This window comes from Camelus bactrianus, chromosome 25, assembly GCF_048773025.1.
Source record: "Camelus bactrianus isolate YW-2024 breed Bactrian camel chromosome 25, ASM4877302v1, whole genome shotgun sequence".
NCBI classification, from domain to species: domain Eukaryota; kingdom Metazoa; phylum Chordata; class Mammalia; order Artiodactyla; family Camelidae; genus Camelus; species Camelus bactrianus.
This window is the reverse complement of record NC_133563.1, coordinates 7,502,385-7,516,149: the sequence shown is the minus strand read 5'-3', so window position 1 is coordinate 7,516,149 and position 13,765 is coordinate 7,502,385. Positions and strand designations below refer to the sequence as shown.

At 36.1% G+C, this 13,765-nt stretch overlaps 1 protein-coding gene across 6 annotated transcripts in view; it reads left to right on the top strand.

The window, feature by feature from the left end:
* STK3 (serine/threonine kinase 3) overlaps window positions 1-13,765 on the top strand; it is a 241,372-nt gene that overhangs the window by 31,749 nt on the left and 195,858 nt on the right. For all 6 annotated transcript variants that reach the window (XM_074352984.1, XM_074352985.1, XM_074352983.1 and 3 more), the window contains exon 3: window positions 2,200-2,328. In XM_074352984.1, the coding sequence (XP_074209085.1) occupies window positions 2,200-2,328 (129 nt within the window). The remainder of the gene's footprint in view (window positions 1-2,199; window positions 2,329-13,765) is intronic.

The window sequence follows — 13,765 nt, the reverse complement described above, 5'->3', positions numbered from 1 at the left end:
ATGTGTAAATGAATTACTATGCTGTACACCAGAAATTAACACAACATTGTAAAATGACTCTACTTCAATTAAAAAAAAACTTAAAAAAGAAGAGTCTTTGAGAAGCTCCCACCAACTGTCTCAGTGTGCAACAGCAGCGTGATGGTTATCAAGAAGCTCAGCCAGAAGCCACTGTGTATCCCATATAGCATCTACTACAGCTGCATCTGGAGTTTGATGGTTTCTCCTCAACTTTACCATTCACATTTCATGCATGTTCTTCTCATTGTCAAACTCTTAACTGGGATCCATTCAGGGAAGGGAATTCTGGGAAGTGTGGCTTCCAGCTTTCTTTTGCAGACAAGAAGACCTTAGAGGGAAGTGGTCCTGTTGTTTAATTGACAATAGATAATCTAGCACTGAATTCTGTATTAGTTTTTGAGGGAATACACACACACACACACACACACACACACACACACACACACATTTGTATACATATACATTTGTGTGTGTGTGTGTGTGTGTGTGTGTGTGTTTATAAAACTTCTAAGGGAGAAACAGATTCAGATTTCTCCTGCTGTCTGAAAGTAGAGCATTCCTATGAAACTTCGTAAGTTGAAATGGCGTAAAGCAAAGAAGCAGTTACCTTATGACACAGCTTGCTAACAGATGCACAAAATAAATTGAGATAAAATGTAGACCCTCACAGACACAGTTTAAAGCTATGGTGGCTGGGTGCTGAGCTGCTGAGTGTAGTTCCTGGGAGAGGAGCTTCTCTGTGCCATTCTTGCTGCTCCTGATACTTTCTGCCTCTGTAACAACTCTTGGAAAAGAAACATTGAATGCTGTTTTTTTTTTTTTTGTCTTTTTTCATGAAAGTGAAAATCCTCTTCAGATTTCTTTCTGTTAGCAAAACAGGTCCTGATCTAGGTCTTTTGTAAAAGCGAAGTGGTGTAAAGTGAACTTTTGAAAAGTGGGGTTTATCTCTCTGTGTGTGTGTGTGTGTAAGTTAGGACTGTACACACAGACACACACACATACACACAGACACTCAAAGGTGACTGGGTATCAAACTAAATTAAATTATTTCAGAAAGTCCAAAGAAACAAGAGGGTAGGATTTATTTTGTTAAAGTAGCTGCTTTTATTACTTATTTTTCACTTTTTCACATATTTTAAAAGACTGTAGGTTTGGAAGTGATTCTGCACAGCTTCCTAATATTAGGAAACATTCCATGTCTCTAGTGCCTTTCTCTTCTTTCTCTTCTGTAGAAATAATGTAGTGAAAAAAACATGATCTTTGGAGTCAATATGTTTGAATTCTGGCCTTGCTGTTTACTAGTATCTGAGTCTTTTAAAATGGCTATAATAGTATTTTATTTTACAGTTGAGAGGATTGAATTTGATAATGCACATAAAACGCCAAGCATAGTACTTGACTTGCGATAAGAACTTAGTAAGTGCTAGCAGTTTTTACCTTGCCTTCTAATTTATACCAAAATACAAATGACTTCCCTCTCTCATTGTTTTTGCTTTTTAAAACACATAAATGTTTAACTGGCAATGTTTCAAGAGTTTTAGCAGGGATAGTTTTTGGGCAAGTGGCCATTAGATCCTATTACTCATTTTATTTATCTGTGAGGGTGTGGTCTCGCTCTTGAGGAGAAGAGGATAGTGAAAGGAGCATTTGAGAAACCTTGGATCCATGACTCAGGGGGTCCAGGATTCCCTGCTTCTGTAACTTCTGTATCATGTGGTTCCCAGCTGAAGGTTTCAGTTCGTCCTAAGCAATCTGAACAGGCCTGGGACTTGGATATTTTGGGGATGACTTTGCTTAAGATGAGATTAGCCTTTTCTCCTAACATGCGACTTTGGCTGTTATTATTCTATATTCCATTCTTTTAACTTCCATTTATATATCTTCTTAATGCTGCATTTGTTGAGTTGACAAACCGTAAGTCTGTTTCTTTCATTCATAAGAAAAATAGCAGATCTTTTTCTATTAACTTGATGATTTTAATAAATTTTAAGTCTATAATGTAAGCATTAAAACTAAGGTATAATTCACTTTTTAAATTTGTTTACTTTGACTTGTCACCATTAAATAGTATTTTAAACTAGAAAAGACTACATGCAAAAACTTGTAATAGACTGTTTTTCTCTAATAGTTATGTTTGAAAGGAAAAAGAAAATAAAGAAATGTCTTGGTTTCTTTTAGGTCTTATGGAAGTGTATTTAAAGCAATACATAAGGAATCTGGTCAAGTTGTGGCAATTAAACAAGTACCTGTTGAGTCAGATCTTCAGGAAATAATCAAAGAAATTTCCATAATGCAGCAATGTGACAGGTATGAAGAGATTTTATTTCTTTATTTACCTTAATTTTGATGAGTTTTGCTAATAATGAATGATAAAATACGTTCTTTGGTCATCTGTTTAGTTTCTTTTCTTACTTCCCATTGTAAGTGAGACTAATCTTTACAGACAGATGAGAATAGCTTTGTAGGGTTGTCTTCAAGACTTACATAAGCCCCAAAGCAGAAATGATGTCATAGAGCAGTATGTGGTGATAGGAAATAATCAGTTATCTCACTTTCAGGGAAGATTTATCGGTAAAAATTAGTTTTTGATATTAAGGAGAAGTCATTTAATAGTCCCTTTAATTTAATTGGTTTTACTAATTAAAAACAGTCATGTTTTATGTAACTTTAATTTATTTAACAAACATTTACTGAGCATCTTCAGTGGGCTAGATACTTTGCCAGGATCTAGGAATACCATGGGAACTAAAATATTGTTTTTCTTCTTGAGGGGCTGGTAATCTAGTTGAGAAGACAGATACTTAAACAAATAGCTATAATACAGCACAGTCGTTATACTTACTGACTGGTGTATGAGGTCATGTGAGAACAAGGAGGCAGGGCACCTGCCTCCGCCAGGACTCAGGAAGTCTGGAATGCTGAGGAAGAGTTAATTTGGAGAAGAAATGGAAGGATGAGAGACAGTAGAGAGAATAAAAGGTAGAGGGGTGGAAAACAGCTTGTTTTGAAGAGGTTTAGAATTACTAGAGTGGAAAGTAAGAGAGATTGGTATGAAATGAGGTTGGATGGGTAAGTGGAGCTGAGTATGAAAGGTCTTAAGTACCCTACTGAGTAGCCTGGGCTTTATAAGGGATGCAGAGTATTTAAATTAGGACTGTGTTTAGCCTATAATTACTTAATCAAAGAGGGATTTGTTATTCTCCCTTTAGGAAAGATCTAGAGGTAGGGCTGGTGTAGCAGCAATGAAGTGACAGCTGTGTCAGACTCCTTTCCTTACACGCTGCCGTCCTTAGCAGATGGCCTTTGTTCTCGTGCATATTCTCTCATGGTTATAGCAGGCTGCTCCAGCTCCAGCCTGATGTCTGCATTCCAGTCAGGAAGAAGCAGGAAAGGGCTTTCTCAGAAACCCACAGCTCGTGTTTTGTTCATCAGAAGTCAGTCACATGGAGACTTAGGGGAATCTGGACACATTGTGCACCCTAATCAAATCAGAGTCCTATTAGTAAGAGAGCTATGGAAGAGTTTCTCTTCCAACAGTATATAAGTCCATATATTATAAGCTCTTTGGCCAGTGAAGTGACTGAATAATCCTAGAGGTTCTTTGTTGGTTGGGTCTGTTCAATTTCACTTTTCTTTACTGTTTGGTATATATTTAGATTATATTACATATTTTCCATAACAGCCATATAACTGGACATTCAAGTAGTTAAAAAAAAATAACAATACATTCCTCAGCTCTCAGATCAAAATATGTAATTGCAAAGTTTTCCCAGACTTTGTTCTTAATTTGGTAACTTGATAAAAATGTGGTTCCTATAGTTTGATGTAGAAAAGGTAAGATTTGAGCATAGTGTATTGCTGGGGTCTATCAGGTGCTTAATACTTCCATGTTGCCTTATTATTTTCTTATTATGGTTAACAGTAGTTCAGGGACCAGTGTTGAGCTTTAGAGATTTTTATTGAGTGTAATCTAGGAAAAGCAGTGTCTCAGTATTACCTATTATACACCTCTTCCCCTAACCTTTGTGCATCTTAGTACCCATCAGCCCTTGCTCAGATTTCTGCAGCAGCTTCCTGTGTTTTCACTTTGTCTTTCATTTTTGCCTCTTCCAACCCATTTTCTTTTCTGAATCTAGAGTGTTCTTTCTAAAATGCAAACCTAATCAAGCTGTTCCCTGTTTAAAACCTTTAGTGGCTCCCCATTGCCTAGATAGATCGAGTTTCCTAAGGATGCATAGAAGGTCCTTCAAGATCTGGGTAGTGTTTATGCTTCCAGTCTTTTCTCTTACATGAGTTTTTCTTTTAAGAACCTATTTACATGCATTCTCTGTGATGTGACTTTTAAATTTGGGATTATATCTTACTCATTGCCCTTGGATCCTGCTACATAGTAGTTACTCAAGTATGGATGAGTATTACTGATTCCTATCTGGGTGACTCAATTGGAATATCCAGGAGCAACTTCACATTTAACATTTTGAAACCAAATTTTTAATTGTTGCAGACAAGCCTTTCAAATTCCTGTTTTGTTAATGGCATCATTATCTACCTAGTCTTTCAACAAAACTGAGAGTCATCTATTTCTTTTTCTAATACTTCTGATGACACTAAGTCTTGTAGAGTCTCCTTCTGAAATGTCTTCACTATCTTTATCCTTTCTTCATTCCTTAAGAGAAGGAATCTCATTTCTTAGCGTGTATTACAGTGCCTAGCGGTGTACTTTTTGTTGAATGAATGTAAATGGATATGGTATGTATATATGGTATATATATGTATGTATATATGGCATGTGTATATATATATATATGCATATATGGTACGTGTGTGTGTGTGTGTATATGCATGTATGTATACATATGGTGTGTGGAAGAGCATTTATAGGTTAAGGGAACCCTAGGGAAATCTGGTCCTTGTTCTTGTAAGCTACTAAGGGGAAAGAAAAGTAATGAATGGAAGAGGAAGAAAATGTGAATAAATTCTAGAAATTTTGTACCATCTTATAGCAGAATGTCTTGTATATAATAAGTATTTTTCAAATATTTGTTGAATGAAATAGATGGAGAAACAAATATTGATAAAAATGGCTCCTGTCTTGATTTCACTTTTACATTGATACTGGACATGTGAAATCGTGAAAGATCAAAAAAATTAGTTGGTTAAAAGATCTGGAAAATGCTAAAAGATAGGGCAGGTGAAAAACTAGGAAATGACAGGAGCACCCATTACACTTAACTACTAATTACTAGTGTTAGTGTAGATGTGTTATTGAGAATTGGTATAAAAATGGCTAGGAAGAAAGCAGTACAAATTGAAAAATTCCCACGTAAGACATTGGAATTTTGGTTAGAGAAAAGTGAGATTTATATTTCTGAAATTGAAATATTTTCTTAATTCTGTTCAGTTGTTTGACCATTTGGCAAATTGTCTTGCTTTCTACACTCTAAAAAAAGACCAGAGAGTGTTTTAATTTTTTTTGTTCATTTTCGTGAATACTAAACGTGAGTTCAGTATTGCATTTTGGCACAGATATTTGCGGGAGCCCATCTACATTGTTTATTGCTGAATCTTATGTGTCTAGTCCAGTGCTTAGCACAGAGTAGGCATTTAATAAGTATTCGTGGAATGTATAAATCATAGAATGTTTGTGCTACACTAGGCCTCTGTAGGTCTACTAATTTAGAGTTTTTCAAATGTACTCAGCTCTAAGGAATATTTCTTCTAGGGGTATTTTACCTTAAACAGTAAAGAATTGAGCAGAAGGAGAAACTTAGCTCTTGGTTTTTTTAATCTTTTCTCTATATTGGAGCTCATTCAAAAATTTTATTTTATGGGAAGACTTCTAATGCTAAAGGATAATTAAGAACTATTTTATAGGTAACAGAAAATGAGACCTAGGAATTTTATGGGAATTGGCCTAGATCACACAGCTGGTTAATGACTAGGATGCTCTAAGAACCCACATTTGCAGACAGGTGGGCCAGTGCTGAAGAAAGCAGCATCTATACAAAGATTCTGACAGTTCAAAGTAAAGCACTCTCAAGGCCATGGTGCAGGGGTGGAGGCAAGAGCTGATCAGCGATACTTGTGAGTACTGTCTGCCAGGTAGTGTGGATACAAGGGACCCAAAATTGACCCAGCTCCTACATTCCTGGTGCTTATATTTCAGAGAAGGAACTTCTCATATCTAAACGAAGAGAAATGTGTTGTTAACACATGCAATCAGGGCACATGGTTATTCATCTAATTTATTCAATTTCTGTATGTATATATTATATAAATTCAACTTATATATGTTATTATATAAATAAATGTATTCAACTAATATATGTTGAGTACCTACTGAAGGTAGCCCTTATGTGCTGTGCATAGGAATGTAAAAATGAATGAGTCTCAGACTTTAGAGGGACTTTCAGTCAGATGCACCAGACAGTTGGATGGACAGGCTGCTTCAGTACAGTGTGATAAGAGCTCTGATGGGGTAAATATGGGGAACTGTGTAGGTTGGAAGATATATCTAACAGCTCACCATTGGGGATTCAGGTAAAGCTTCCTCAGGGAGATCATACCCAAGCTGAGTTCTGGAAGATGACTTAGATTTGCTGGGCAGAGAGGAGAGGCGATCCTTGTGGTGGGAATAGTGTGTTTCTAGCTTATCTGCTCAGTCTTCTACCAGAGCAGTTCCTCACCCATCTGTTCTGTTTGCTGATGTTTCTGGGTGAGATTCCATTTGAACAATGTGTCTGATGCCAAAAAAAAAAAGTTTGAAACTCACCATATTGAAGGAATTGTGGTGAACTCTGGCAGTTTATATCAGTTCATGTGTATGTATATTCATTTTTGGGTGGGCCAAGAAATAAAGTGCTGTGATTTAGATTTATATTGGAAACAATTCAGTTCTCATAGGAGAATATTCACATTGCCTTTGTGAAAACACTGTATTAACCCTATGAAGTTTAGAACACTATTAATATGGTAGAAGGATGTTAATGAAACTTGTATAATGAAAAATAGTCATTTCTTTAGTATTTTAATTATCACGTGATCATAATGGGATCATTAAAAATATACCTTAGAAAATATTTGCAAAAGACCTATCTGATAAAGGAATGTTATCAAAAATATACAAAGAATTCTCAATAAGAATACAAACAACCCAATTAAAAAATGGGCCAAAGACTTTAACAGAAACCTCACCAGAGAAGGTATACAGATGGCAAATAAGCATATGAGAAGATGCTCCACATCATATGTCATCAGAGAAAAGCAAATTAAAACAACATCGAGATACCACTACTCACTTATTAGAATGGCCAAAATCTGGAACACTGACAGCACCAAGTGCTGACAAGGATGTGGAGCAACAGGAACTTCCATTCTTTGCTGGTGGCAATAAAACACAGTGTTGCCACTTCAGAAGTCAGTTTGGCAGTTTCTGACAAAACTAAACATACTTTTAACTATATGATCCAGCAACCTTGCTCCTTGATATTTACCCAAGGAGTTAAAAACTTAGGTCCATACAAAAACCTGCATATGTATGTTTATAGCAGCTTTATTCATAATTACCAAAAATGTAGAAGCAGACAAGATGTCCTTCAGTAGGTGGCTGGATAAACTATAGTATATCCAGACAATGGAGTATTATTTAGCACTAAAAAGAAATGGCCTATCAAGCCATTAAAAGACATAGAGGAAACTTAGATGAATATTACTAACTGAAAGAAGACAGTCTAAAAAGGCTGCATACTGTGTGATTCTAACTGTTTAATATTCTGGAAAAGGCGAAACTATACAGACAGTAAAAAGATCTGTGGTTGCCTGGGGTTGAGGGCTGGGAGGGATGAATAGATGGAACAGTGAAGTTCCTCGGTATGATACTATAATGGCGGATACAGTCTCTGTACGTTTGTCCAAACCCAAAGAATGTACAACACCAAGAGTGAATTCTAATGTAGAGTGTGGACTTTGGGTGATAATGATGTGTCAGTGTAGATTCTTCAGTTGTAACAGGTGTATCACTCCTGTGAGGAATGTTGACAATGGGGGAGGCTATGCGTGTATGGGGACAAGTGGCATATGATAAATCTCTGTACCTTTTATTTAGTTTTGTTGTGAACCTAAACCTGCTCTAAAAAGTAAAAATTTATTTAAAGAATGCCTTTAGCAATATGTGGTTTTCTTCAATGAAGATGAAATTCAAGTTAATATAAAAATGTTATTTTTAAACAGTTAAAAAGTAGCATTTGAATGTCTATAAGAGGCTTAAACATAATGATTCAATCCAAATTACTTACATCACGTGTAGTGTCTATAAAAGGTGCAAATAGCTAAGAGAAGTCTGTAATGCTTTTTCTTTTTTTCCTCTGTGGTTTCTCTGTTTTTTTCCTCGCTTCTCTTTTCATACTACTATTTTGAGTTGATACTAGAGGAAGACTGTGAGGATAAGGGTTTATGGATGCTAGGAAATGGAGACAGAAGAATGGCAGGAATATGATACATTAGGCATGAGATGAGAGGAAGCCAAAAAATAAAAAGAGAAAAAGACAAAAAAGGGGACCATGCTGTATAGTTTCATTAGGCTGAAGGTGCTAAGTAGGGAAAGGAAAGAAATGAATGGGACAGGAGAATGAAACGGTAGGGGGATGGCACAGGAGACAGGAGTAGACTATGCCTAATGAGTTTCACCCATTATCACGGCATCGTGTTTCACCTTTGCTTCTTGGTATATCTTGTAATTTGACTTGTGTCTTTCTTGTCCCTCCACACGATGGAATTTTCAAAGTCATGTTTAACTATTTTACTTTGCCAACAATACGCAGAGTTGCTGGGTTCTTGTGTGTCCTGTAAGTCCATATGGTGGCTTAGTCAAGATTCTTAGGCATTATGGCTGAATTAAAACTTTGGGTGTTGCTTAAAGTTAAAATAACACCGAGCTGGTGTTTTGAAGAAAATGCTTTCTGCCTCCTCTGCAGCCTTTGATAATCAATGTGTGGTTAAAAAACAGATGTTAGTATACCTAAATAATTGTACAGTTAGCTAACTTCCCTGCTAGAATGAACAGTCACCTTTGGCCCTGACAGTCCTGAACAGGATAATCCTCTTTAAATGATACTTGATTATTTTCTTGCATAAACTCCATCATTGGAGTTCCCTTGCCTAGACTGCCTTTTCTTCTTTGTCACTAGTCTGAAGTTTACCCACTTTTCTCCCTAGCATCTGCCACTAGGGTATATATGTTGTTCAGTTAATATTTGTTGATTGTTTTTAAAATGATATGTGAATGAGTGATGAGGGAATGGTATCTATGTCACTGGAAACAGACTGAGTTAGAAGTCCCAGGTCTTGAACTCTCTGAGCTTATTTGTATCTGGTTTGTAATTTTTCAAAGTGATGGCTCTAAATTTTAATCTTTAATTTGCCTGTTTTAAATTTATTTTCAGTGTGCAACTGAAGGGAGGAACAGTGGATAAAACACAGTAGAAACATTGCTTACTGTCTCCCAACTTGCCAGTCTGCATCATTATCAAATTACATTGGGTGTGCCTTGAAAATATCTCTTGAATTTGTTCTCTTTTCCATTTCTTCTACTCCCACTCTAAGCCACCATCTCTTTTTTAAAATGTAGGTTTTATTATTATTCAGGTATGATGAGGCCAGCAGATCAGGAGATAGATTGTTATACTTGCAGATCCCAAAAGAGGGAGAGAAAGGGAAGGAGGACTCATACAGGGAAGCACCAGAGTTAGGAGGCAGAGGAGAGAAGGGGAAATGTGGGTAAGAGTCTTTATTGTGGTTTCTGTGGGAAGGAATGGGTGAGACTGGGTAAACAGGTTTAGGATTGGCTAGTTTAAATAATTTCTGGGCTCTGGGGCTGTTCCTAGTTGTTTGGTACATGGCCTAGGGGTGATTAGGGCTGGGAAACAGTGGCTGTGGAGGTGTTGGGGAGTATAGACTCCAGATTGGCTTGTTTGCGTGTGAAAGGTATGCTCACAGATGCTAGGAATTAGCCAACTCAGAGAGGGGCAGTGGAGGTATTGTCAGTCATTCCCAGATGTCCAAGTATCACAAGTACAGAAAATAAAAAGGATATACTTAATACAATTTCTTGCATGCCTAGACCAACAAAACCTGCTAACCGGTCTACCCATATCCATATTTGCTTTCCTACAATCCAGCTTTGAATCAACAGCCAGAGATATCTTAAAAGTATAAATTAGATTATGTTATTCATTACCAGGCTCCTGCCTCCATCTGCTGTGTTCTACCTTATTTTTTACTCACTTTATTCCATCCCACTGATCTTTGATTCCTTGAAAGTGGTTTACTCTTTCTTTCCTTAGGGCCTTCGCACAGTCAGTTCTTGGTATCTGGATGCTCTTTATAACTGGTTAACTTGTAGCCAACCCTTGACTCTTAGCTTAAACGTTACTCCTTCGGGGAGGCCTGAATTAGGTCCCTTCTGCTATTTCTTCTGTGATTGTTCTTGTTTGCTTATTCATTGCTTTTGTTTGTGCATATAAGAAGGGAGGTACTGAGGCAAAAATGGAGCAAAGCAGATTGGCACCTGTCCTCATGGAGCTTCTTTTCTGGTGGAGAAAGATGAAAGTCAATGACAAAGTAATTACAAGATGTTGTAAGTTCTTTAAAATAAAGTATTGATACAGAAGATATCAGAAGATGACCAGTAATAGGCCACTATTACATATAAACTTTGGGGTTTAAACATTTCTTTCTTTTCCAAATGTAATTTGTAATCCACAGCCACTCAGTGGAGGGAGCATATGTTACTGGGTTTTTTTTGAACATTTTTTTATTGATTTATAATAATTTTACAATGTTATGCCAAATTCCAGTGTAGAGCACAATTTTTCAATTATACATGAACATATATATATATTCATTGTCACATTTTTTTCTCAGTGAGCTACCATAAGATCTTGTATATATTTCCCTGTGCTATATGGTATAATCTTGTTTATCTATTCTACATTTTGAAATCCCAGTCTGTCCCTTCCCACCCCCCGATATGTTACTGTTAAAGCTCACTCATGTCTACTTTTGAAGTTTTTTCATATACTCCAGTGCTTCCCAAGTCAGGGGCTACCATAGAATATGGATATTATTCCATTCTTTATGAACTAGGGACAGTTTTATTTGTAGAAGTGATGAGTGCAAAATAAAATCTCAGCCAGTTTATCTCGGCACTCCTTCTTACCACAGTTAGTAATTATATTTATTTGTGGGTTTACTTCTCTAATACCTGTGTATTTCATGCTGGTGTGTGCTATATGAGAGTCAGAATTGTGTCTGTCTGGTTTATCACTGCAGATCGAACATCTGGTCTAATGCCTGACTTGAATATAGGATCAATGAATGAATAATAGAAGCTATATTTGGGGGTGTGTGACTGCTTAGGCCTATCTGCTTAAGTATTTTTCTAGCTTAAAATTATTGAGGCCATTTTTATGATATAGGACTGATGGACCTTGATTCATCTACTTGATTGTATATTAGAAAGGACCACAAAATGTTTTTTGAAGACAATTTTACCTTTCCCCGAAGTTGTTGACTCACCTCTAAAGATAGAGAGCGAGCTGCCTTTTTAGGCAGCTGCCCAGATTAGAATCCCTAATTTTCATAGGAGCTGTCAATCCTACCCTTAGAATTACTGATTACTTAGTGTAGATTGTAAGATTAAAATATGCATTTTCTATGTGCTTTTCAGTGAACATAATCTTTAACTCATTGCTGACTTAACACCTTTGAAAATCTTGAATAAGAAAGTTAATATTTAAAGAATTTTTGTAAAGGACATGCAGTCTGTCTTCTGGAGTGAAGCTTAATTGTGGGTGTATATCAAAGTCACCTGTAAAGGTTTTAAAAGACCTACTGAGTTAGAACCTCTAAGGTGTGGGTGCCTGGGTCACAGGTGTTTCTGATGTACGGTTGGGTGCCGGTGTAAGAGCAGTACTTCCTATAATGGTTTCTACACCGGCACTCATACCCCAACGAAGTGTATGTACTGAAAGCTTTTTTATATTTCCCATGAGTTGAAGTTCTGGCTCTGTAGTTTAGATTCATTTGTAAACACTTTTAAATGTTTCAGTGAATATTTATGAACTCTTAATGTGTACTTTCTATTCCCAACACCTAGCCAAGTTGAGTATTGTCTGCAAATTTAAGGTGTGAGATGGAAAATAATGAGGAATGTGGGTAGAGAGGAAAAGACTTTGAAAGGTCATGTATGTAATATGAAGCAGTTATGTTTTTTCCCTTCTGGTAATGGAGAGCCATTGGAGAGTTTTGTTTTTGTATTGTTTGTTTGTTTTTACATCAGGAGAGCAATGTGATCAGCTTATTTTACTTTTGTTTTGAAGGAAAGTTACCTTGTCAACTATGTGGAGCGTAGATTAAATGGGGGAGAAAACCATGACAAGGAGACTGAAGCGGGTCTGTGCAAGAAGTAATGAGGAGCAGCAGGGATAAAACAGGACTGAATTCTAGCCCTGTAGCTACCTGTTGTAGTTCAGGCCCTAAAGCTCCAACCAGTCTCCTCTACCCTTGACTTCAAGACTTCGCTGAAATTGTAAAGACTTTACTGAGAAGTCTTTCCCTGACCATTTTCTATTAACCTCTTCTTTCAGTTGTATCTTTATGTGGTCTTTTATAATATTTTCTATTTTTAAAAATTCTCTTTCACTTATTTGATTCCTATGTCTTATTTTATCTTACACTGATGCCACTTTTCATGACGGCTACTTCTAGATAGAAATATTGTTTGAACAAGTTATTCCCTAAACATACCATTCTTGGTTCTTCCCTTTCTATTTTTGTGCCTTTGCTCATGGCCTTTCTCTTCTCTGAATTCTCTTCTCCACCTACATTTTGAAGTTTTAATCCCTTTTTCATAATTTAAATGCCACCTTTTCTACAAAGTTCTCTCCAGTGGCTCCACCATGGTCACTTCCTTCTTCTAGCTCTTATAGCATTTAAGCTGTGTACTACTTAGTTTATGCTACCTTGTATTTTTCATCTTTTTATGTACTCTGTGAGTGTGGATATTCTGCCTTGTTGAGTTGGGCAAGATGTTTTACATATCGATGTATAAAGCATATCTTTAATAAATATTAATGGTGATGGTCATCTGTCCCTTTCTCAGCCTTTCTAAAAACAAATTGGCTATAAAATAGTTTATTCTGCTCTGAAAGACATAAAGCCTCAGCTCAGAAGTATTTTAAATTGTTAATAGTTATAATTATCTGAATTTAAAGCAAAAAAAAAAATTATCTCTCTCCAGAATTTTAAAGGTCAAAATAAAAGAGAATTAAAAATTTTTGTTTTGTCCTCATTGAAATATAAAGTATTTTAAAGTTGAGTGTTAATAGTTGGCTGGATGCAAAGTCTTTTAGAAGATTTATATTTAAAATGCTTTAGATAAAGGAACATATTTTCATTTGTTCCTTATATTAAATAGCATATCCTTTGCCAAACAAAGCTTTATTTTCTTGGGAATCACTCAGAACATTTGGACCTCCTCTAGTTTGTAATCCTCTTAAATTTCATCCGTGAATTAAATCCTGATTATACACAATTGGTGAACCCTACATAGAGACAATTAGATATACCATAGTAGTTTACTCAGTAAGTTTATTATTGGAACATTATGAAATGTTGAAAATACTTTGCATTGGGATTAAGAAATAATTTTCTTTGAGAATTAACTAACTTTAATTATCTTTCTAAA